At 40.3% G+C, this 21,682-nt stretch overlaps 1 protein-coding gene across 1 annotated transcript in view; it reads left to right on the top strand.

The window, feature by feature from the left end:
• ANK3 (ankyrin 3, node of Ranvier (ankyrin G)) overlaps nucleotides 1–21,682 on the top strand; it is a 210,343-nt gene that overhangs the window by 94,910 nt on the left and 93,751 nt on the right. Inside the window, exons 11-19 of the mRNA XM_009325841.1 lie at nucleotides 2,107–2,304; nucleotides 4,343–4,441; nucleotides 7,198–7,296; nucleotides 8,573–8,671; nucleotides 10,839–11,036; nucleotides 11,553–11,651; nucleotides 12,386–12,484; nucleotides 16,165–16,362; nucleotides 18,720–18,818. Coding sequence (XP_009324116.1) covers nucleotides 2,107–2,304; nucleotides 4,343–4,441; nucleotides 7,198–7,296; nucleotides 8,573–8,671; nucleotides 10,839–11,036; nucleotides 11,553–11,651; nucleotides 12,386–12,484; nucleotides 16,165–16,362; nucleotides 18,720–18,818 — 1,188 coding nt within the window. The remainder of the gene's footprint in view (nucleotides 1–2,106; nucleotides 2,305–4,342; nucleotides 4,442–7,197; nucleotides 7,297–8,572; nucleotides 8,672–10,838; nucleotides 11,037–11,552; nucleotides 11,652–12,385; nucleotides 12,485–16,164; nucleotides 16,363–18,719; nucleotides 18,819–21,682) is intronic.

Below are 21,682 nucleotides of genomic sequence, written 5' to 3' on the forward strand. Positions count from 1 at the left end.
GATGAAGGGACTGAGAGCAGCCCTGCCGAGAAGGACTTGGGGGTACAGGTGGATGAAAAGCTGGACATGAGCCAGCAATGTGCGCTCGCAGCCCAGAAGGCCAATCGTATCCTGGGCTGCATCAAAAGCAGCGTGGCCAGCAGGTCGAGGGAGGTGATTCTGCCCCTCTACTCTGCTCTGGTGAGACCCCACCTGGAGTACTGCGTCCAGCTCTGGAGCCCTCAGCATAAGAAAGACACGGACCTGTTGGAGCGGGTCCAGAAGAGGGCCACGAAAATGATCAGGGGGACGGAACACCTCTCCTTTGAAGAAAGAAAGGCTGAGAGAGTTGGGGTTGTTCAGCCTGGAGAAGAGAAGGCTTTGGGGAGACCTTATTGCAGCCTATCAGTACTTAAAGGGGACTTATAAAAAAGATGGCGACAAACTTTTTAGCAGGGCCTGTTGTGACAGGACAAGGGGGAATGGCTTTAAACTAAAGAGGGGTAGATATAGACTAGATATAAGGAAGAAATTTTTTACACTGAGGGTGGCGAAGCACTGGCACAGGTTGCCCAGAGAGGTGGTGGATGCCCCATCCCTGGAAACATCCCAGGTCAGGTTGGACGGGGCTCTGAGCAAGCTGATCTAGTTGAAGATGTCCCTGCCCACGGCAGGGGGATTGGATGAGATGACCTTGAGAGGTCCCTTCCAATCCAGACTATTCTATGATTCTATGAAACATATAACTGTGTCCAAGAATGTCTGCTTCTCAGCACTGAATGTAAACTGCTTTCAAATTCTGGCAGTATTAGCATGTTTACTTTCACCATCCTCCTTCCATGTCGCTTTTAAAAATTATTTCACTGTGTATTTCCACCTTTATTTTGAATGTTTGTCATTACTCTTATGATACGGCCTTGGGAAGGGAGAAGAAAGAAATCATCTGTTTCAGAAAGCCTGAGATCTCAGCTGGTTTTATGTTGCTACTTTGCCTTTGCTAACTGCGGTCACATGAGGGCACTACATCTGTGAGCAAGAGTTTCAGTTTCTTTATGATGGCAAACACAGTGTACTGTCAGTCATTTATAGATTATATACTATTATGTGTTACCAGAATAGCTCCTGCACTTGAATCTAATTTTGTCATTAAAAGGGCTAAGTAAAAAAAAAAAAAAAACCAAAAAAACAAAAACCCCAAATGGAAGAAGGTATGTTGAGGTTTATCTAAGGAGCTCATGTACCTCTGCTAACAAGACCTCTTTCATTCTGGCATATGTTTTAATCTTTTGTCATGAAATAGGGTCAGTCCTTTGAAGTTCTGAGAATTATTTCTCTTGTGTTTTTACTCTGGAAATGTAATATATGTTGGCAGCTTGTTGCTTAACCGTTGTAAGCAGTGCAAGAAACAATTCTTGGTACAGGATTTGTTCCTAAACATGAATCTCTCTCAGGTGTTTCCCTGATGAATCAGAGCTTTACCACTGCCACTGGTAGGTCGCATCATGGTGGTCTAATTCAAACCTTTTTAGCCCGGTTGCACTTGAAACTTTTGCTGTTGTACTGATGTTAGCTGGGCAGAATGGTCTCCACAGGTGTGTAATGTGCTATAAGGCATGTCTACAAACCAAATTCAGGAAAACACTAGTGGAGGGGTGAGGGAAGGTTGTAGTGATTGCTGAGTGATGTTCTGACCTGCTCTCTCATGCCTGGTATATGCAGGCTACATTAGAGTGGTGAGTTTAATGCAGCTTTTAAAAACAGCAAATTTCATGGCTAGGGTATTAAAAGTCACAAAGTGCCATTCTTCCCATAACTCATTTAACTCGAGCAACCTATCTGAGCTATGCTGGCTGAAATAAGCTATGTTTAGAGCATTGCTGGTATGGCATGACTGTTTTTTTTAAGGTAGAGCTGCTTTACAGACTCTAACCAAACAAGCTCCAAATTCCACGTGGCTTTTGCTGGAGTAAGAACCCTTGTTGTTAGACTGAACATGTTAAGTTTAATTTGGGTTCTCTCTGTGCTTGTAAAATTCTTCATAGAACAAATGCTCTAAGAACAACGTGGAGGAGTTTCATTTCTCTGAGCATCCTATAACCTATCAGTGTTGGGTCTTTTTGTTCGCAGAATGGTTTGTCTCCGTTGCACATGGCAACACAAGGAGATCATCTAAACTGTGTTCAGCTTCTGATTCAGCACAACGTGCCTGTAGATGACGTCACTAATGACTATCTGACTGCGCTGCATGTTGCCGCCCACTGTGGCCACTACAAAGTTGCCAAGGTTCTCTTGGACAAGAAAGCTAATCCTAATGCCAAAGCACTGGTGAGTACACAGCGGGTTACTATTCACAGCTAAACATTCTTCCAAAGTTGCAGTGAGACTTATTTGAGAGTTATTTTCTGCCTGCTGATGGTTGTCAGTGAGAATATGTTGTATCGCTGCAGCCCAAGAGAGGATGCTTAAGGTTCAATGTGTTAATAATATATCATGCAATCAGAATAGACCTTTGCTTATGGATGGTCAACAGTGATTTATGAATTTCTAGTGTAACTAGAGCACTTTTGCCTCCTGGTAGCTTGTTATGATTCTGAATAGATGAAGTAGATGCAGATGTAACTGCTGTAGTTTTCGGTATGGAGAGAATTCTCATTTTCTAAACGTTTGTAAAGAGAAAATAATCAGCAATGCTTAATAGTGAGAGAATTTTTATTAGCCCTCAAAGACGTGAAACAGTAGAAAGTAGGAATGAGTTACATGGTGAATATTTGTGGTATTTTATAATTATGTCAATGGAGTTATATGCCTTTCTACTTTAAAAACAACTTCAGCAATAAAATCTGTTAGTGTAATTATACTCCATACAAATTGAATGCGGTAATGCATTTTGTTCAAAATTATACTTGCAGTCCGTTGTTTTTAAAATGTCTTTTTGATTTGTTCTTCAGTAACTGTTCCAAACAAATTTATGTTCTGACATTAATTGGGTTGACTACTGGTTTCACAGCCTGATGCTGCTAAGTCATTCAATTCCTGGAATATTATGTGAGCTCCTGAAACCCTCACAAGCCAGGGGGGATTGACTCTCTTGAAAACAGCACAGGCTCCATAGATTTCCTTCTCTCAGCCCCTCTGTTTTTTGTGTCAGATCAACCTGTCTTCAGGTGTCTTTGGTCAAGGTATTATGATATATGGGGTTTGTTTGTAATAACCAGCAAGTGGGGGAGGCTTGCAGGCCTGTAATATTTATTTTTGCCTTCTGAAATAATCAAATCATCATCAGGTTTAGCTTGTCAGAGTTGCTGGCAGTGGCATCTCATTGGTCTGGCAACCTAGCCACAAATTTCCTTTTCCCCTAAATCTTTCAGTGTTTCCTTTTATTTCTGTCCTGATCCCCACTCAGATGTTTAAGTGGAAGGAGCCTGAGTGCATTATCTGGAGCTCGAGCTCGCTCTTCCCTGAAACACATCTGAGCTTACCCTGGACGTTGTCCACTGCTAAGGAGAGAATCGAGAGCTGCTCACACTTAACTGGAACATACAATTGCACTGACCTCACGTTACAAAAGCATATGATAATCTTTACTATATAGCAGGTAAAAAAGCTAATTTTGATCAGATCTGAGGGACCAGTTCTGTCAGCTGTTTTCAGAATTGTTCTGCGAAGGCGTTTTTGATGAATATCAGAGGGGCATTAGCATTCAGTGCCTTAATGTTACTGTACCAGTTGTGGATGCTCTGGACAGCTTTTTTTCCTGTTTTACTTGTTTTCTGTTGTATCGTCTCACACCTAATAAGATGGTAGTTTTAAATGTTCACTCTGCTACACACAGATTATTTTTTTTTTTAAAGGAGGGGGCAAAATAATTGTAATTACAGTAAACTGGCAGGTAATGAATGAAAAAAAAAAAAGCAGTCCAGACTAGTTTAGAAGAAGACCCAAATGTCAGAGCTTGTAAAGGTAACATGCTTTTTTTACCAGCAGTTCTGAAAAGTCAAAAGAAAAACAAAAAACCCCCCCAAATCCCCCCACACCCTAAAAAAGTTCCAACAAACCCCCCACCCAGTTAACAGTGAATATGCTTAAGCAAAAATGAAGTTGTTGATAGTTTTAGATGAACAGATAATTTCTAAAAATGAATTATTTGAGTGGGCAATATATTTCATAATTAAAACTGGCTATGTGAAATACGTCTTCTTTTTAGAAGCTTTTTCTCTTTTTTACATGAACAATTTAGTGAAGCCAAAGCAAATCTGGGAGGTGTTTTGTTAAAACAGAGGGATGTCTTATGTGAATTCCATACCCAATACTACTTTGTAATGACATACACAGTATCAAAAAGTATGTTCTTTCTCATTTACAGAATGGTTTCACACCTCTTCACATTGCCTGCAAGAAGAACAGAATAAAAGTAATGGAACTTCTTCTGAAGCACGGTGCATCAATTCAAGCTGTGACTGAGGTAAGAAGTGGCCTTTTCACATTTGTCTTTGTTTTTCCTACAAAATTCATTGTAACTATATTGATTAATATCTGAATATTTCTGAAAGAACACGTACCAATCAAGTCAACAATTATTTTCAACTAGGTATTACCAAATAATAAAACTGAATAATAAAGTAAGTTGCCCTAATGGAACACAACACCCAAACAATCGATATACTTTGGGAATACACTGGGGATAACAAGTGAAACATAACGGATTAAAATTAAAAAAAAATCATCTATCATTTCTGCCAATTTTTGCCTGTAATTTAATGCACTGGAAACGAAATTCACCCTGTTAAAGAGATTAAGGTGAAGACTCTTTCACTCAAGTGCTATTTTGAATGGTGGTTTAATTCACGACCTTGTTTTGGCTTTCCACGCAGAAGTTATATTCACACACTATCACAGGTCATCACAAATCAGCTAGATGGAAATCAATATGCTATTACTTCAATCAGCATGAGATAGTCTACACCCAGTTATTTGCACAATTTAGAGATTAATTAAGTACCTATGGAAAATTTGGTTTGCCTATGTGTATTCTACTAAGTTAGGAGGAAAGGTCACATATATGAATGTGTGACCACTGTGGAAGAAGCCAGGTTAGAAAATGATAAACAATTCCATTGATTAAACAAGGTACAACTGGGAACAGTTCATCTCCCAAATGGAGTTTCATTTGATGCATGGATTTTTGTCCTAATTATTCAGTAGCAAACAATACAGCTCCCTTCCTGGCTTTCTTGAGAGAGAGCGGAGCCTGCTCTTGCTACAGCTCACATATTTCCAGACTAGTTTTTAAAAATCATAGGGCTTGTAGATGCAGCTTTTGGAGCCTACTTTGAAGTCATGTTAGCAAATGAGTGAGAGGCACAAAGAGAACCTTAACAGAAGAGATGCGATGCCTGTCCTCTATATTAATCAGTCAATGTGGAAGTAGAAAAACTATCTATTCAATTTTGTACCTTTTAAATACAAAGAATTAAGAGAATGAAAGCAACAGCAACACTTAACTAGACTGTCTCGTGTGAGTGAACCAGGTTAACAGTCTCATCTGTACCCTCTGAATTGCTTTTTCAAGCAAAAACTGTCCAAAAGCAAGAGCTCTTCCTTTATTTCCTGTTGCTGCCTCACCATGATCTCACATGATCTCAGACCACATTTGACTGCATTTGTTGAGATTCATCACGGTAATTTACTGCAGGGCTCTACCTTCCTGCCTGCTTCTCTCACCGGCTGTCTAGATGGTAACAACCTTTCAAGGCAGAATTAGGAGGTGGTCCTCAGCACCCATACATAAACCACTATTTCTCTAGTCAGAAAGAAAGATTGTATCTGCCCATCAAAACAAATTGACCAGAAAGCTTCAGAGTATTCCTCCCCAAAGAAATCTGAGAGCAAACAAGTGTTGGTTGTGAGATGTGAACAATAAATGCAACAGGAGGAAACAGTACCAAATTTCAGAGTCATTGTTGCATATAAACCGTTTATTAAAGGTAATGCTTATTATCTTTTTCTATAGTAAACTCTGTTTTCCAGGTAGATTCCATACTTCCATTTGTAGATACTGCATCTTTTTTTTTTCAACTGCAGGCTTGAATCTCTGCAGTATGAGTTAGTGTTTGTGGTCAAATATGACACACATGCATTGTATTTCCTGCAGTCTATTATTTTAAAAGCATTTACGAAATTATGTGAAACAGGGAAAAGAAATAACATACTCAACCAGCTATTCTGCCTTCCTGCTCATGTTTGCCGTTCTGCATGAGAAAGGAACAAAAGTGTGTTTTCCTCACCTCTCCCCTCCTGGGACTTGTGTACATCTATGGGGAAGCTGCCTAAATCAGGGGATTTCCGGAGATCCCCTGAGCTTTCTCCTTCTCCTGGTAGCAAAACTCCCTTTTGCAGCCTCTGGCTGACTGTTGCTACAGCTGTGCAGAAGCAGCTGTGAAGAGGCTTTAGGGTAATTCTGCTTGGAGAAATATTAACTATTGATTGGATTTCTAAAGCAGAATCCTTGAGGTCATGCCCTGCTAAATGACTGCTCCCTTTTTCCCCACCTCTTCTCCCTCCCTCTCTCTCTCTCCAGTTGGTCTTTTGTATCTTGTATAAGGGCAGTGGTGCAAATTTGTGATGGTGATGGTGCCACAAGGTCCTGAAGGGAAGGGGGAATGCTCTTTAGCCCGTGTCATTTGTGTCTGTGCCTCTCTGGCTGGATGCCACAGTTTTGAATTCCCTTTCTCCTGGAGAGACAGTGGGGATGGAGCTCACCGCTAAGTTCAGTAGACCTTTTTGTTCATCCAAAAGCAACTGGATTTGGCAGGGACAATGGACACTGCATCTTTTTTGCATGAGCTGAATTTTCCATGAAGTCTTATCTTTGTACCAGGAATGCTTCTACCTTTTTTTTTTTTTTTTGGTCCAAAATAATATTTAGTAAAAAAGTTAAGGAAGAAACCTCTCTTAGCTGTAGTTGATTTTAGTTGATGAAGAATTACTGAATTCCTAGAATGTTTTTATGTTTTCTTATTAATCATACTCATAGGTGTTTCCAATTCCATGTGCCCTTTAGTTTAAGCATGTGTATATGTTTTTGAAAAGATAAGATCCTCTCAGAAGAGCAAGCACTTGGGTTTACTTACTTTAGAATAACTTATTTTTTCCCCATGGCATTCTTGTAAAGGAGTGTGGAAGGTAGGTTTTTAAGTTTGATTTTGGTTTGGTTTTCAGTCGGGCCTAACTCCAATCCATGTTGCTGCCTTCATGGGACATGTAAATATTGTATCGCAGCTAATGCATCATGGAGCATCACCCAACACTACCAATGTGGTGAGTAACAGGTTTCCTTTCAGCATGGCAGAACTGTGAATACATTATAATATCTGGGAGCAGCACTGTTGTGAAGCACCTAATTCTGGTGTTTGCCATCCATCTCCATAGCAGTTGTGGCTTCTACTGGAGTCATGGGAAAGTGCAGTCTGCTGACTCCTACTTGGGAGATGCTTGACAGGTTGAGAAAACCTCAGAAGAGGCTGACCTTAAGCAGACTCTGTTCTCTTTATTTTTGGAAGTAAAGAATGAGAACGTACTGTAGCTTCTTATATGTAATTTTTGAGATGTGTACTTGACTGTTGAGCACTGTTTTCCCAGGACCCTGGGGGCCTACCATTTAAGGAAAGTTCTGCTGTTATCAACAGATTGCAGCAGATTGTTGGGACATATTGCCTGTATCCATATAGCCGTCCAAGTGCGCTTTTCTGCTGGATGTGCACTGTGTGCCCCAAGGCTCGCAGGGCATGTGTAAAAACCGAAGTCACTGTTAGATGGATATTTGAAAGTTGGGAAACGGGAGGAAAGTAGAAGCTTGTTGATTCTTTTTAACAGTTTGGCCTCAAAATCTCCCTTTCACCTTCTATACACAGGTGCAGTTAGTCTTTTATTGAAGACTTCATTTGCTAATTCTATTAAATTATATAAAAATGCAGCACCATTTGTAAATTAGCAGGTGTTTGTACCTAAAGACATACTGATGTCCAAAAATGTAGAAAGCGGTTTCTGCCCTGAATTTATTCTAGTTTCCTTGGATTTGTCTTTCATTAAGTCCATGAAGCTTTAGATTAATGTACTCGGTAATGTTTTTTTTTTCCTCTTGTTCACTCATCTCAGTGTTTGTCAGATAACAAATGATAGTAGAGGCATAGGGCATAGCAGGAAGAAAACTTGCGTGTATCTGAATATACAAAATTTGAAATAATTTTTTTGTTTGACTAAATTAGGCTTTATTTAAATTGATGTAAGTTTTAACACTGTTAGTAAAATGCTAGTAAATACAAAAATTGCACTGTCTCTTCAGCAAAAGACTAGTGACAAAGGCACTATTGTGTTGGGAAACTGACCCTGAAATAAACTGCTTTGTAGCATACAGCTAAGAGGTCAAATATTGACTTAATCTCCCATCTTGCTCGCAGGCAGCTACTACAAAATATGCTAGTGGAGATTATTCTGAACTGAGTTACCGGTATTTTTCTATTTATGAAACATGTTGGGATTTGTTTTTCCTGCAGTGTGTTTTTAATGATATTTTGTTTTTGCTGCGGCGTGCTAGAGAGGAGAAACGGCGCTGCACATGGCTGCCAGAGCTGGCCAAACAGAGGTCGTTCGATACCTTGTACAAAATGGAGCTCAGGTGGAGGCTAAAGCTAAGGTAAGGTGATGGTCCAGGTATAATAACCCTAGATTATCCATATTTAACAGAGCCAGGAATCACATTCATCTTGCATGTGTTTTTCGGGAAGAGAAAGGGAGGTGAAGCCAAGGGCCTGGTGTAATGACCACTGATATTTTGTTATGTACTCTCTTACTGTAGTCATGAGTGATCTGTATGTAAGAGAGAAGGCAGATGTCAAGTGCCCGTTTTTTCATCAACTTTTAATATAAAGTGTTACGCATTTGAAGAGTTTTGTTTTGGGGTGGGAAGCAAGAAGGGGGACGAATGCCTCAACTGCTTTTATTTCTGCAAAACTGTAAATCCTATGCTGCTGGTGTCTCCTGTCATGTCCCTAAAGCATCAGCATTCAAAAATAGTTACTTCTAAAGAACACCTCCTAAAGTGAGGAGGCACAGTAGGTGATGTACCATAGGGCTGGAAAGAAGGAACAGACCCTATAGAAACAATTGCATTTGAGGAAGATAGGAGGGAAGAAAAAAGAAATGCTCAAGAGCTGCTGAAGAAATATGCAAAATTATGGAAATAAGAGTTCCAGGAAACAGACAGGCGAAGGAGATAAACGGGTGCAATAAATAGCAGTCTTAATAGGCAAAACCAGGAAAACGTGGTGGTTTTTTTTCAAATAGTGATTAAATGAATACAATTTCAAAGAAATCTATTTTTCACTGTGAAATTATCATCTGTGAATTGGCTCACAAATAAAGTTACTAGTAAGAATATCTACTTATAAGGAACCCTGACTAAATATTTATAGCAGATACATTTCATATCTGCAAGCAGTTTGACAATAGAAGTGAATTACGTGGTCTGTAAATCTCCAAAGACAGCCTTGAAAGTGAACAGCTCATGCTCAGAAGCAGTGTCACGCAAATATTTTCTAAATAATTTCACACAATGAATTAATTTGTGCAAACTGCCATTGCCTGTGATCAATTTGTTATCACAAATAACAACTAAATACAAGTAATAGATTATATACCAGTGCTAACATCAGCATTGAGAAATTTGTGGGAAACAGGCATAAACTGGAAACATTTAAGAACCATAAAGGCTCTCCACTAGTCAGAAGAGAATTTCCCTGCAGAGAAGCAGCATTCACATCCTGACGCTCTCTCATCCTAAATCCCAAAGGTGTAAAATCACTGTTGTAGGATGGGCATGGGCAGAAGTCTCCCTAGCAGAGAACACCTCAGAACTACTCTGCTGCAGGACGTGGGGTAGCAGTACCTTTCCTAAAAGGTAGGAAATTCAGCAGGGAAAAATGGGGAGAGAAAGATGTTTGAATAGATTTATGAGGAACAGGAAAAAATGAAGTCACAGTCTTTGTTGACCATACTGTTGCAGTACTGTGCTTAATCCAAAGATTGTACAACTGAGAATGGGGAGGACAAAAATACAAAACCAAATAATGAATAAGGAAGAAATTATCTAATAGACACTCAGAACAAGGTCACAAGCAACCACAATATTTTCACTGAAGGAAAATAAATAAACAACAAGACTCATGACAGAGCAACCCTTATACTTAGAACTATTAGAATTATTGTGTTCTGAATGAGCAGTGAGAAAACAACAGTGAATTTCAGCACCATGCTTTATCTTCAGTTAGATCTGCTGTAAAGTTATCTGCAAAATACCAAACAAATTGTTCACCAGTAAAAATGAGCAAAATAAGATACTTAGTGCAAGTTACTAGGCAATAATATGCTAAGCACCTCAGGTCATCCCAAACAACTGATTGAGTTGTTAAATGTTGCTGGGAATCACAAGAGAAATCAAGATGTGAGGAATAGAGCTATGCGTTCACTGCATTTTAAGAAAGATCTCAAATTCAACAGGAAATTCAATGCACCTTAGTGGCAAAGCAAAGTGAGGCAAATCCAGATTAAGGAATTGATCAGTTTATTTACTGTTATGGATTATGTACCTGTCTGGAATATTTTGTGATGCATCAACAAAGCGCAATATATCTTTAGTATATGACAAAGAGAAAGCCAACATGCAATATTCGCTGGGTAAGACCTCAGTGGAATTAATGCTCGTCTGCAATTTTGAAAAGCGATAGAATCTGAGCAAATATTTTCTGTCAAAATATGAGCCTTAGTTTTCTTATGTAGGACTGTGTTGTTTCCTTTATGTTTAGGATGACCAAACGCCACTGCACATTTCTGCTCGACTGGGAAAAGCAGATATAGTACAGCAGCTGCTACAGCAAGGAGCATCTCCAAACGCAGCTACGACGTCTGGCTATACGCCCCTGCATCTTTCTGCTCGAGAAGGACATGAAGATGTAGCTTCTGTTCTTTTGGATCATGGTGCATCTTTAGCTATCATTACCAAGGTAAGGGAGTTGCAAAAAAGAGAGCCTCAATAGTAAAATACACCTGTAGCAAGTGCTACTTGTGAATTAAATGCTGCAAGAGTCACATACACCTACAAATAATGTAAGAATGAGCTACATTTTGTTAAAAGGATACAAAGCTTCATGCTTTTACCTCAGAGCCTGGCGTACAACATATCCCAGTGATCAGACATGCATTTTCTCAGAATGAAAGGAAGGCAGGGCAGAAATTCTTGACGGGAGTTGGTAAGTTGTTACCCAGCCTTGTCCTTGGATCTTTGGTGGTGTGAAGAAAGGAACTGACTCTTCCCGTTTAACAGTTGTTTTAATGCAGATAGGGCTTTGCCTTGCAAGGGAGCACCTCCAGACCTGCCAGGGCAGTTGGGAAGCTGCAGACTTGCTGCCTGTACTCAGGACTATGGATGGATGGAAACAGCAGTATCCTTGTAGATCAGAGACAAACCTTACCCTGAGAAAGAGTGCACAAGGCTGCTATATAACTGCTTTCTCTTACAGAAAGGATTTACTCCTCTACATGTGGCTGCAAAATATGGGAAAATTGAGGTAGCCAACCTCCTGCTTCAGAAGAATGCATCTCCTGATGCTTCTGGAAAGGTAGGACAAAAGAAGCCACTGCCACTTGCACAGCAAATATCTAAATGCACATAATATTCTAATAATATCCTTCTACCTACTTACTATCACACTAGTATCCACAGCCTGGGTTTAGCTGGGATAGGTTTCATGTTATAGTCCAGTCCCTCTTGGGGCTGCCAAGAGTCAGCAAATTCTTGGCAAAAGTGACTTTTATTGTCATTAATTGACAACAAAATTGTGTCCTCTCTGTACCCATCCAGGGGAATGGAGACAAACCATTCCCCTACCTTCCCGCCCAGACTATTTACAGTCCTTATCAGAGTATTCAGGCAGCTGGCTCTGCTCCCCCAGGTCTCATGACAGGTCCCAGTAGGACCTCAAGCTTTTAGACCAGCCCAGCTTGGATTTTTACAGATCCAAGGGACAGTTTACTTATCCACTGCAGTAAAAGAAAAACATTGCCGAGGGTATGACCTCAGGGTCAAAATTCCTTACCTGCTCTATCCTGGGGGCAGCACAGATATGTGCTTCCCTGTTCATCTTCCCTGGGAAAAGTGAAAAGGGCTTTCACAGCTCAGTAAGGATTTTCAAATCTCTGTTTTATTTTTTTATTCTGAAGTTATCAAAGACTCTGGATACATGAATGAGTAACAAATGTGTTTTTTCACCTTATCTACTCCAATTTCCAAACTCTTAAGTTTTCCCTGGAGAGGGTGTGTAACAGCACTTGTTTGTTCTGCGTGTGTTTTTAGAGCGGTTTAACACCACTGCATGTAGCTGCACACTACGATAATCAAAAAGTGGCACTCCTACTGTTGGACCAGGGAGCTTCACCTCACGCATCTGCCAAGGTACAAGTACTGGCCACTCTGGGGGAACAACACCTAGGCTTTTTGTGTCACTTTATTGCCTGTCTACCTCTGTTCTTTCTAGACTGTATATGCTTGCAATTACAGGGGGCTCAGTGACTTTGTTTATTAATGTCTCACAATCACGTAAAGCTGTTAGAATAATTCTGCAGGTGAATAAAATAGCAGTAAAAAAGCAAATATAGTTGTAGAAACATTTAAAATCTCTAGTTTCAATGAAGTTCAGTCTTGGTGAATACTGAGCCTTGCTTTCACTTGTCCGGTCTCCTTATTGCCTTCTCCAAGCCAGCCAACTTTATATCATTGCATCTTAACATCTGTGCAGGGCAAGCTTGGAGTTGATGTCTTGCTAAACAGGGGTAGTTCTCCTGTATTATGCCACAGGATGACTTCTGGAGTGTGATATGTTTCTCAGTACAATGTACATAATTATTAATGTGCTTCACAATACTTCTACCACAGTGTAAATGGACTGGTGAGAAAATAAAACAACTAGTCACAGCCCTGCTTTGATTGCAATTTACCATAGGCAAGACAACACATAGTGTAAGATTTCAGGGGATGTGAAAGAATAAATATTTAAACGTATTCTAGTTCTGACTAGAAGAAAAAATTTAGAGAAGCTTAGAGTGTCTATATCCTTTGTGGATCCCAGTTTTAAGTATGGATCAATAATCAATAGTTGGACAGCAGCAATAACTAAAACAGGGTGGAAGCATATGTAGGTTCAAGTGGGGGAAGTGCAGTGTAAATACCCCATCTGAAACAACCCAGATACGTTCCTAAAATCACTGCAGAAAAACACAGTGGAAAAGGGAGAGCCAGTGGAAAAGCCAGTATCGTAGATAGACAGACAGCTCTCCTTGATTGCCTTCCTTTCACACATGACTAAATACAGCCATAACACTAGAGGCCTTCTGCATTGCTAAAGAAGAGGATGGAGTCTGTCACACATGGTAGGTCCCAGATCTTACAGTGCAAAAGAGAGGAAAGTTAAATAAACATGGATAGCCAGCAGCAACGGCACAGTCTAAAATCAATATGTCGATAGTGGCAATCTGCCAGAGCAGTGCCCCAGGAGGTGAACTGGAGTGATCTCTGATCTTTTACTGCTGCAACACAGCACTCTTAAATGCCACTGTGGGGAAGAAGGGGCCTTCTGAAGGGCATGAGAAGACACTGACCCAGTTTTCACTGGAAGAAACTGCCAGTGGAAGCTGTGCATCCTGTAGGGACAGGGATTGCAGCAGCCACTGCCAAGGACTTGGGAAGTCCAAACCAAGGTGGAAGCACTGTAGACTGTGGTATAATATTACACAAACTCATGTGTCAGGTCACCTTAGCTTCCCCATCTGTAACAGAACAGTTTTGCAGCTGCCACTTCAGGCCTTCAAGTGCCAGCTTGTAAGTCTTCCTAAAAGAAAGAATTTGTTAGTATTCTGCAGCAAGTGAGCCACAGCAACACTGAGTAGAGCATCAATACTAAATAAAATTAACGGTAGCATGTTTGTTGCTTTAGGCAACCACTGTGCAGTCATCTGAAAGATGATGTTGGTAACAGCAGATGATTTCCCATTTTTGTAAATGTGGTCTAATAAATAAATGTGTTATGTCATATCTCATCACTGGCTCCACAGTTAGTTTCATCAGCAGTTGCTTTTTCTGTGGCACTCCAGTCTTTAACACTGATCTTAGGACTGACTCATTAGCCTGGCCCAGGACCATTTGCCTTGAAGAGTGACCGGTGAAAGGGTATGGGAAGTGGCCGTGTCAGAGTACAGCACTGTGATACAAACAGTTATTCTGATGAACTGTTCTTTTTTATAGGCCAAAATTAGTCTTGTGCCTAATTTTAATTTGGCATCCACTTCACAATGCTTCTCTTCCTCTCCCCGCCGCCTCCAAAGCCTCAGTTTTTCTCTGTCCTTTCATCTTTAACCTTTTTCCCTTTTTACCTCTTTTCCTTGGCAGCCAGAATAACCCAATACCCTTCTTTCCAAACTTCTCCGTTCCCTTCTGCATCTATGCATAGTGACAGAGCACAGCCTTTATTATGAGGAGAAGATACAGACTGAGACTGAGCTGAATTTTGGCTTTTATTTTTCAGCTCTCTTTTTGCCTTCTGTTGGCAACCTGTTGCTTTCCATTCCACTGAAAGCAATGTATGCCCATTTCTGAGGAAAAGGCTTGAAAACTGCATTTGTTATTTTACAAAATATACATGAGTTCCATTTAAAATACACAGAGCTTAGCATATACTCAGGATGTATTTAGGATTTAGTAGGTGCTCATGTAGCAAAGGTTGTTTTTACATGTCAGTCTCATGCAGGAAGTCTAAGGGAGAGGATTGTGTTTGTTTTGCTGAAGTATCTTAGCTTCAAAGTGAAAATTTGGTGGCTGTGTACTTCCCTTATTCATTGTGGCACCGTGTTTCCCAGGTGTCGCTTTGAAATATCTTGGTATCTAAGATCTGAACTGAATCTGAATTTAATTTTGAAGGTTACAGAACCTTTTCCACGCGGAGTTAGTGCTGTGCATCTCTCTCACTTCTGGATTACTATTAAAGCTCTCTTGTAATCATTTCTGTGCCCCGTGTATTTATTCTTTGCTCCTACCTGCATCGCCCTTCATCTGTTGTGACCTGCCTTCCTGTATAGTCCAGCCCTGCTGCCCCAGGGCGCAGGGAGGAGCCAAGCCAGGTGAATGCTTTCTGCCTTTAGATAGACCTTACTTGGCTGTGTAATCTGAGATGCACGTGGTACTTATGACACCATACGAAATGGTTTATGCAGCTAGGGCCTCACGCCCCCCCGATCTTCTTCCTTAGTCACATGCATACGTGTGCACATTTGCCATTTGCTTTAAAATGAGGGCTAATACATTTCTGAAAGACAGAAACTTCTTGATTAAACAGGCATCGCAATCTGTACCAAAAGCTGGTCATACCTTAGTCAATGTTTCAGTATTTGCGTGCTAATCAGTTATTCTTTATATCTATTTATTTATTTTCTGCCAAATCCATCCTTTTTTAGAATTATCAAATTTTACCGTGCAATAGATACTGCATTTTTATTTTTAGTAGTGGGCTCACTAGGTACACATATTGGAAGGAATAAAAAAACCAAAGAATGCAAGACTCTAAAGTTATATGCTTTAATTTTCCCTTGATCTGAAGGAAAAGAGCCTGTTAGTAAGGTTAGGGTAAATGCTGCAAGAAAGGCCATATTTCATGTACATAATGCTTTCATTCACACTGGGAAATGGGAAAAAACCCCAAACAATAACAGCTGTTCTGGGTTATGAACACACATCCTGCTCTTCTGTTTGTTAAAGATTTTATGTACGTTTAAGGAAAAGTAGCAAATGTCTGTGAAATGAAACTCAAATTCCTATTGCTATAGGTTGTGCTCTTCTGAACAGATATTTTTTTCCCGAATTTGAAAGTTTCTTTCAGAATCCTCCTATTTGTAGCGGTACTTTCAAAACCAGATTGTTTGAAGTTCTGATAATGTTCATTTGTACAACTAGTTAATATTGTGTTAGACTATGTTTGACAATTTTTAGAACTAATGACTTACTTTCATAGAGTTGGGTAGGTACAGGAAAGTGATTTATCACATTGTTTAATGAGTAGCTTGCAATGAAGTGCTTTCTGTTGACAGAACGGCTATACACCACTGCACATAGCTGCCAAGAAAAACCAGATGGACATAGCAACTACGCTGCTGGAATATGGTGCTGATGCCAATGCTGTAACCAGACAGGGTATCGCCCCTGTACATCTTGCCTCTCAGGACGGCCACGTGGACATGGTGTCATTGCTTCTTACTAGAAATGCTAATGTAAATCTCAGCAACAAGGTAAGTGTTCCCCCTGCTTGGTGCTAAGGCAATAAACAAATACGGTGATGACAGGGGCCTGCAAGTAAATTTTGTCCACTGTGATTCTGCAGGTTTTGAAAACTGCTGCAGGTGTCTGAATACACATCATCATTTCTAATAGCAAAGAGAGCAGCACGCCGTGTCACATTGAATGAACTGTATTTCATAGTACCCAAGTTTTGATGATAGCACATGCTGCAGAGGAACTTACTAATCCATCTCCCTTCCTTCCACATTATGCTAGTCTGCCAAAACATGTCTAGAGAGAAAATGTCTTCCTCCCCCCAGCGGTCAGTGGGGTTGGGGCGTGTCATTTATGAGCCTCTAGGTAAATGCTTGACCATTGAGCAATGGTAACAGCTAACTTAAGGGAAGCTGATTTTTTTTATGGGATAATAACAGCAAGGTTGTCTGAGATTTCGTTCATTAATATAAGTGATTCTTCCTCCCCGGGGGGTGTTCCTCAGAGCACAGTGACTTTCAGTGTAATTTCTCCTGGGGACAGGAAAGGGAAGTTGGTAGATTTTAGTTTCTATATGTATGAATTCATAGGCTATTAAGTCTGCTCTATAGTATTGTTTCTAGCAAATGTGCAGCCTTAATTCTTTAAATGCCCTACTAGACATGAGAGATGTTTTAAAGTGCAGTTTCAGTATGGATTTATGTGGCTAAAGTAGAAAGGCAAGAGACAAGTTTTTCATGGAAAATACTTACTCTCAGCAGGTAGAAAGACACGATGTCCTCTGAGGCTGTGGGTGATGCTGTACAGGGCTGCTGTGTTTTCCTGTTTCTAACTTTACGGTTTGGTTGGTTTTAGGCCCTCCTTCAGGAAGCTTCTCTTGCAGATGTTGATTTTTTTTCCCCAGTCTCAATCAAGTGTGTGGGCTTATGCAGTGCAGGATGTACTTTGTATCCCCACAGGGCAATTTGCCATGTACACATTCTGTATCACATTGGCTATCAGTGGTTTTGCTGCTAAGGCTAATACAGGGAGCATGCTTGCAGCTGCTTGGCATTTTGATTCAGCCCCACCAGAGGTTAATTACCTGCAACATCCTTCAATCTGTTACTGTTCAGCTATAATCTCTAGTTTCTCATTATACTGCTAACACCACCTTTTGAAAATAGTTCCCCTGTACTCACTTAAAGATGCACATTTCCTCTGAGCTCAGCACCTATATTTGAAGCCAGATATTTAAAGCACACTAACTTTTGAGTTTTGCAATGGGAATAAAAAGAGCATTTGTTTTCTTCAGGATCTGCAGAATGGTTGGGAGCTGAATACTCAGAGCCCCAGTGTGGGCACTGAGCACTTATATCTTTTTAGAAGGTTTGGCTCATAATATCCGGGCTCCATTAGGTAATTTACAGTTGTTTACTGTTATATATTTGTGTAATGTGACCCACCTAAGCTGCATTGTCATCAGGATTGCATGTTCGAGTGCAGTACAGTGAGATGCTCTCAGCAGTTACTGCCTTTGGTAGCAAGTCCACTGTGGACATGAGTTTGGGTTCAAGGGTAGGAAGCTTAGCAAGTGTTTCTGCCTGATGTGCCAACTGCTGCCACCCACTCTTCTGTCACCGGTGCTAAAGGCAGGAGGAACAGGAGGGGAGAAAAAGAATTGTAATTTGCAAGTAAAGGATATTCTTTCCGATTCCTAACAACATCCCCTCAGCAGATTCTCTCTTCTGCCTCTTCTACTGGAGGTCTTTTATGTGACAGAAAGTTGCGTAGCTTTCTGAGGTTTTAAGGATTTTAGATCTCAAGTTTCAGATAAGAAAAATAATGAGCTATCCAAAAAGTGAGAGTGTCAGTACATGTCATCTAGCAAGTCTGTATACTCCCTGAGCAGAGAGAAATGGACCTGATCTGAGAGAAATGTAGTTTTCTCTTTTCTGTTTGTGTTTGAAAATGATCAAGCAGAGGAGTAAAAGGTAAGGATAAATCTGAGTGAATGTTACTTCTAGAAAACATGTAGAAGTGTAAACAATAATTCAATATTTCTTTTAAAATCATACTCATTCTAAGGAAGTGAATTAGGAGGTAAAAAAATGCTATGCAACTTTTTCTTAAGGTGCTATAATTTGCTATCCCATGTTGAATGCTGCATGAAGAAATGTTCCTTGTGTAAAAGAAACATTATCTTCCTGGCTTTCAAATTGTACTTTCTTGATTATCAACAAATGTGATTAGGAAGCACTTTACACAGTGAAAGTGGAATTTATAATTTCTTTAAATTCAGTAGGATGTTTTGAGTCTTACTGATACCTGAATTTGCATTTTAGTATTCATGTGCCTCTGCTGAAGATTGTTACTTGTTCCTTCTAATTTACAGAGTGGACTGACGCCACTCCACCTGGCTGCTCAAGAGGATAGAGTCAATGTAGCAGAGGTTCTTGTTAACCAAGGAGCTGCTGTTGATGCACAGACAAAGGTACAAACGTATTATTTCCTTTCAGGGAGGCATGAGTCTATAGACTGGACTAGTAATCAATTTCAGGGTGAAACTGAAATAACAGCAGAGAAATATTTCTTGTAATAAATTATTATAGAAGATATGTAAACTTGAATGTTTAGTGTTTTGCTCAGTCTTTGAGCAGTAAGCTTATTTCTTGCCAAATATTTAGATCAATATAGATTTAGATTGTATCCTACTATTGTGTTTCACTGAAGGTAAGTGGAATTGATCTGTTTTTTATGTAAGGAAACCTTCAGAAAAGCTTGTGCTCTCTCTACAGAGAGTCATATAATCTTTCACCGTATGCATACTCTCATCTGCTTTTGGTATTTTTTACATGTTGCACATACTTTCCATTCAGCTGCAGTAGAAACAAAACTCAGGAGAACTGTTACTTAAAACATCTGTATTTACAGCAAGAGAAACAATGTGAATGCAATGTAGGCGTTCCTGGCTATTAAGTGGTTAATGCTTTTTCCCATGACTTAAGAGACTATGAAATTAAGTAGTCTCCTTTCCCTGAGCTGATACTAAATAGCCATCCGTAGACATGATTCTGCAAGTAAAGCCATTGTTCATTTATAAAGATTACCCCTACTCCTACAGCTTGACTCAGCCTTCATGACTGGATGCCTCTGAATTTCTAAGCCGCTTTGTTTTGCAAAGCATAGTGAGGTGAGCTATTTCATCATATGGGTACATTCTAAGGAACTGACTTTTTCTGGTGTCCCAAGTTCAGACTAGACCATTGTTCTCCTGATGGTAAACCTGTTAGGTTGTCAGTAAATATTGCTCTACTCTATCTTCAAAAATAATATTAGAGATGAAACATTTAATTCTTGAGGACAAATTTGAAATTCTTTATCACTGTTTTCTAATATGATATACATATATGCGATGGTGGTCCATTTCAAATCTACTTGCCTAAAAATAGTCTTGCCTAAAGTAGATATCTGGACTCCTAAATAAGAGACCTGACTTTCCAAGGTGCTTGGGGATGCTTTTGAGACCCCAAGCAACGATGCCTCCCACTTCACAGTATTGGTTTTAAGAGTGATGTTGGGAGTAAATTCCAATAGCCTGTGTACAAATGGTTTTATGCTCACTAAGAGTTATACAGTGTTCAGAATTTAATGATAATGATCTCAGTGTTGATGACACTTACATTCTTCATGAGTTGTCTAGATTTCATAGTCATTCCTTTAGCTGGATAAGAAATCAGTTGTGACCAGATACTTGGACTGTAGCTGATCAAATCAGCTAAATGAACCAAGTCTCACAATCTGACCTGCACCCTTTGTGCAGAGTAACAGCTTTCACAACTCTCTCCTAGGTGTGTTCCACAAGTTAGGTGCTGTGCTTGCGTCCCAGAAATGTCCAGATGTGTCAGACTGTCCAGCAGTATTATCATTCTATGATCACACTGACATCTCAGAAAGGGCTGAATCCATCATCATCTCTGGCTGCAGCTCAGCTGATTATAATCCATGGCAGACGGAAAAGTCATTGTTACGTGATTTTTCTACTGTGTAATTCCAACTGTACCGGCTACTGGTTTCAGTGACATTATTCTGACATGAAACTGAAATAGTTCTGCTGAAATCCCAGGAGCTTCTCCAGCTTTATACTTTTGTAACATATCCTCAGCCTGTATTTTACAGATGAATCAGTCTGGGTTCTTATCATCTGCTAAATCATCCAGCAGCAGATGAGATCTGCCCTGGTTCATTCTTTGCACGATTTCCTCAGATGTATATGGTTGCCTTTCTGGAGATAGTTCCTACCTGGTTTTGGTTTCCGTAGCAAGACATTGCAGAACCTGCTCTTTTAACTTGGTCAGAGCTGAATCACCTCCTAGCCTGTACAACTTGTCTGTGAGTGTTTGCCTTTCTCCCACTCTTCTCTGTCCCACAAACAGTAAGTAGTCTAAGGAGACGTAACACTGACAGGTGCAGGCAGTCACGTGTCCCTTTTGCCTGCTCTCCAATGTCCAAATAGGATCCAGTTCTGGACTAGTGGCCTTTTATTCACATTAGCATGGTAGAAACGTCTGAGATACTGTCACAGCTGAGAGTCAGGGCATGTTTGTTGGGTCTCAGGGCCAGCCTGGCACAGTTGCACGAGCTCTATACTGAAATCTAAGCCCGGCAGGGTGGCAATGTGGTGGAGCAGGCATGTGGCTCTGTAGAGACACACAGAAAAGGGGCTTCAGTTTCTCATTCAGAGATCTCGTCTGGGTGGAGCTGAATTTTTTAATTACATCTCTGAAAATTGAACTAGTCAGTAGGTAAAACCACACACAGGCGAAAAAAATGCAGTCATATTTGACTGTCTGCAGCATGAATCCTGTCATCCGTAATAGTCATATAATTAAAAAAAAAACCCAACAGTAAGTCCTTTGTTGTTCACCTTCATTCCTCAGTTATATGTGTGTAACTAGTGCAAGTAAAGAATAGTTTCCCAGTACACATTTGCTTCCATGAGACTGCCTCATAGTTGTTAGGAAGTGGGGCAGAGACTCATAGGTCAGGCAAAGTCACGGTGTATTTAAGCAGAACTGCTTTGTGATGTAACAAATCACCTGTCCAGGAAAATGTGCATTATTGATCCTGTAGGCCTCTGTGGTGAAGAATACCCGCAATGGCTTGTCCCTCTGCCTACCATGCTAATTTGCCCTCTGTGCTGTAGGGGACTGTCTGCTCCTTAGGAAGAAAGCGCCCACGTGCCTTGCAGGATTGTGTTAGAGTGGAGTGAGCTTGATGCTTATTCACTGGCTTCTGCAGAGTCCCATCTGCTGGGTTTGTGCAGTGGTGAGCGCTCCAGGCTCCACACAGTCAGCC

The sequence above is a fragment of the Pygoscelis adeliae genome, unplaced genomic scaffold, assembly GCF_000699105.1.
Source record: "Pygoscelis adeliae isolate BGI_AS28 unplaced genomic scaffold, ASM69910v1 Scaffold4, whole genome shotgun sequence".
NCBI lineage: Eukaryota > Metazoa > Chordata > Aves > Sphenisciformes > Spheniscidae > Pygoscelis > Pygoscelis adeliae.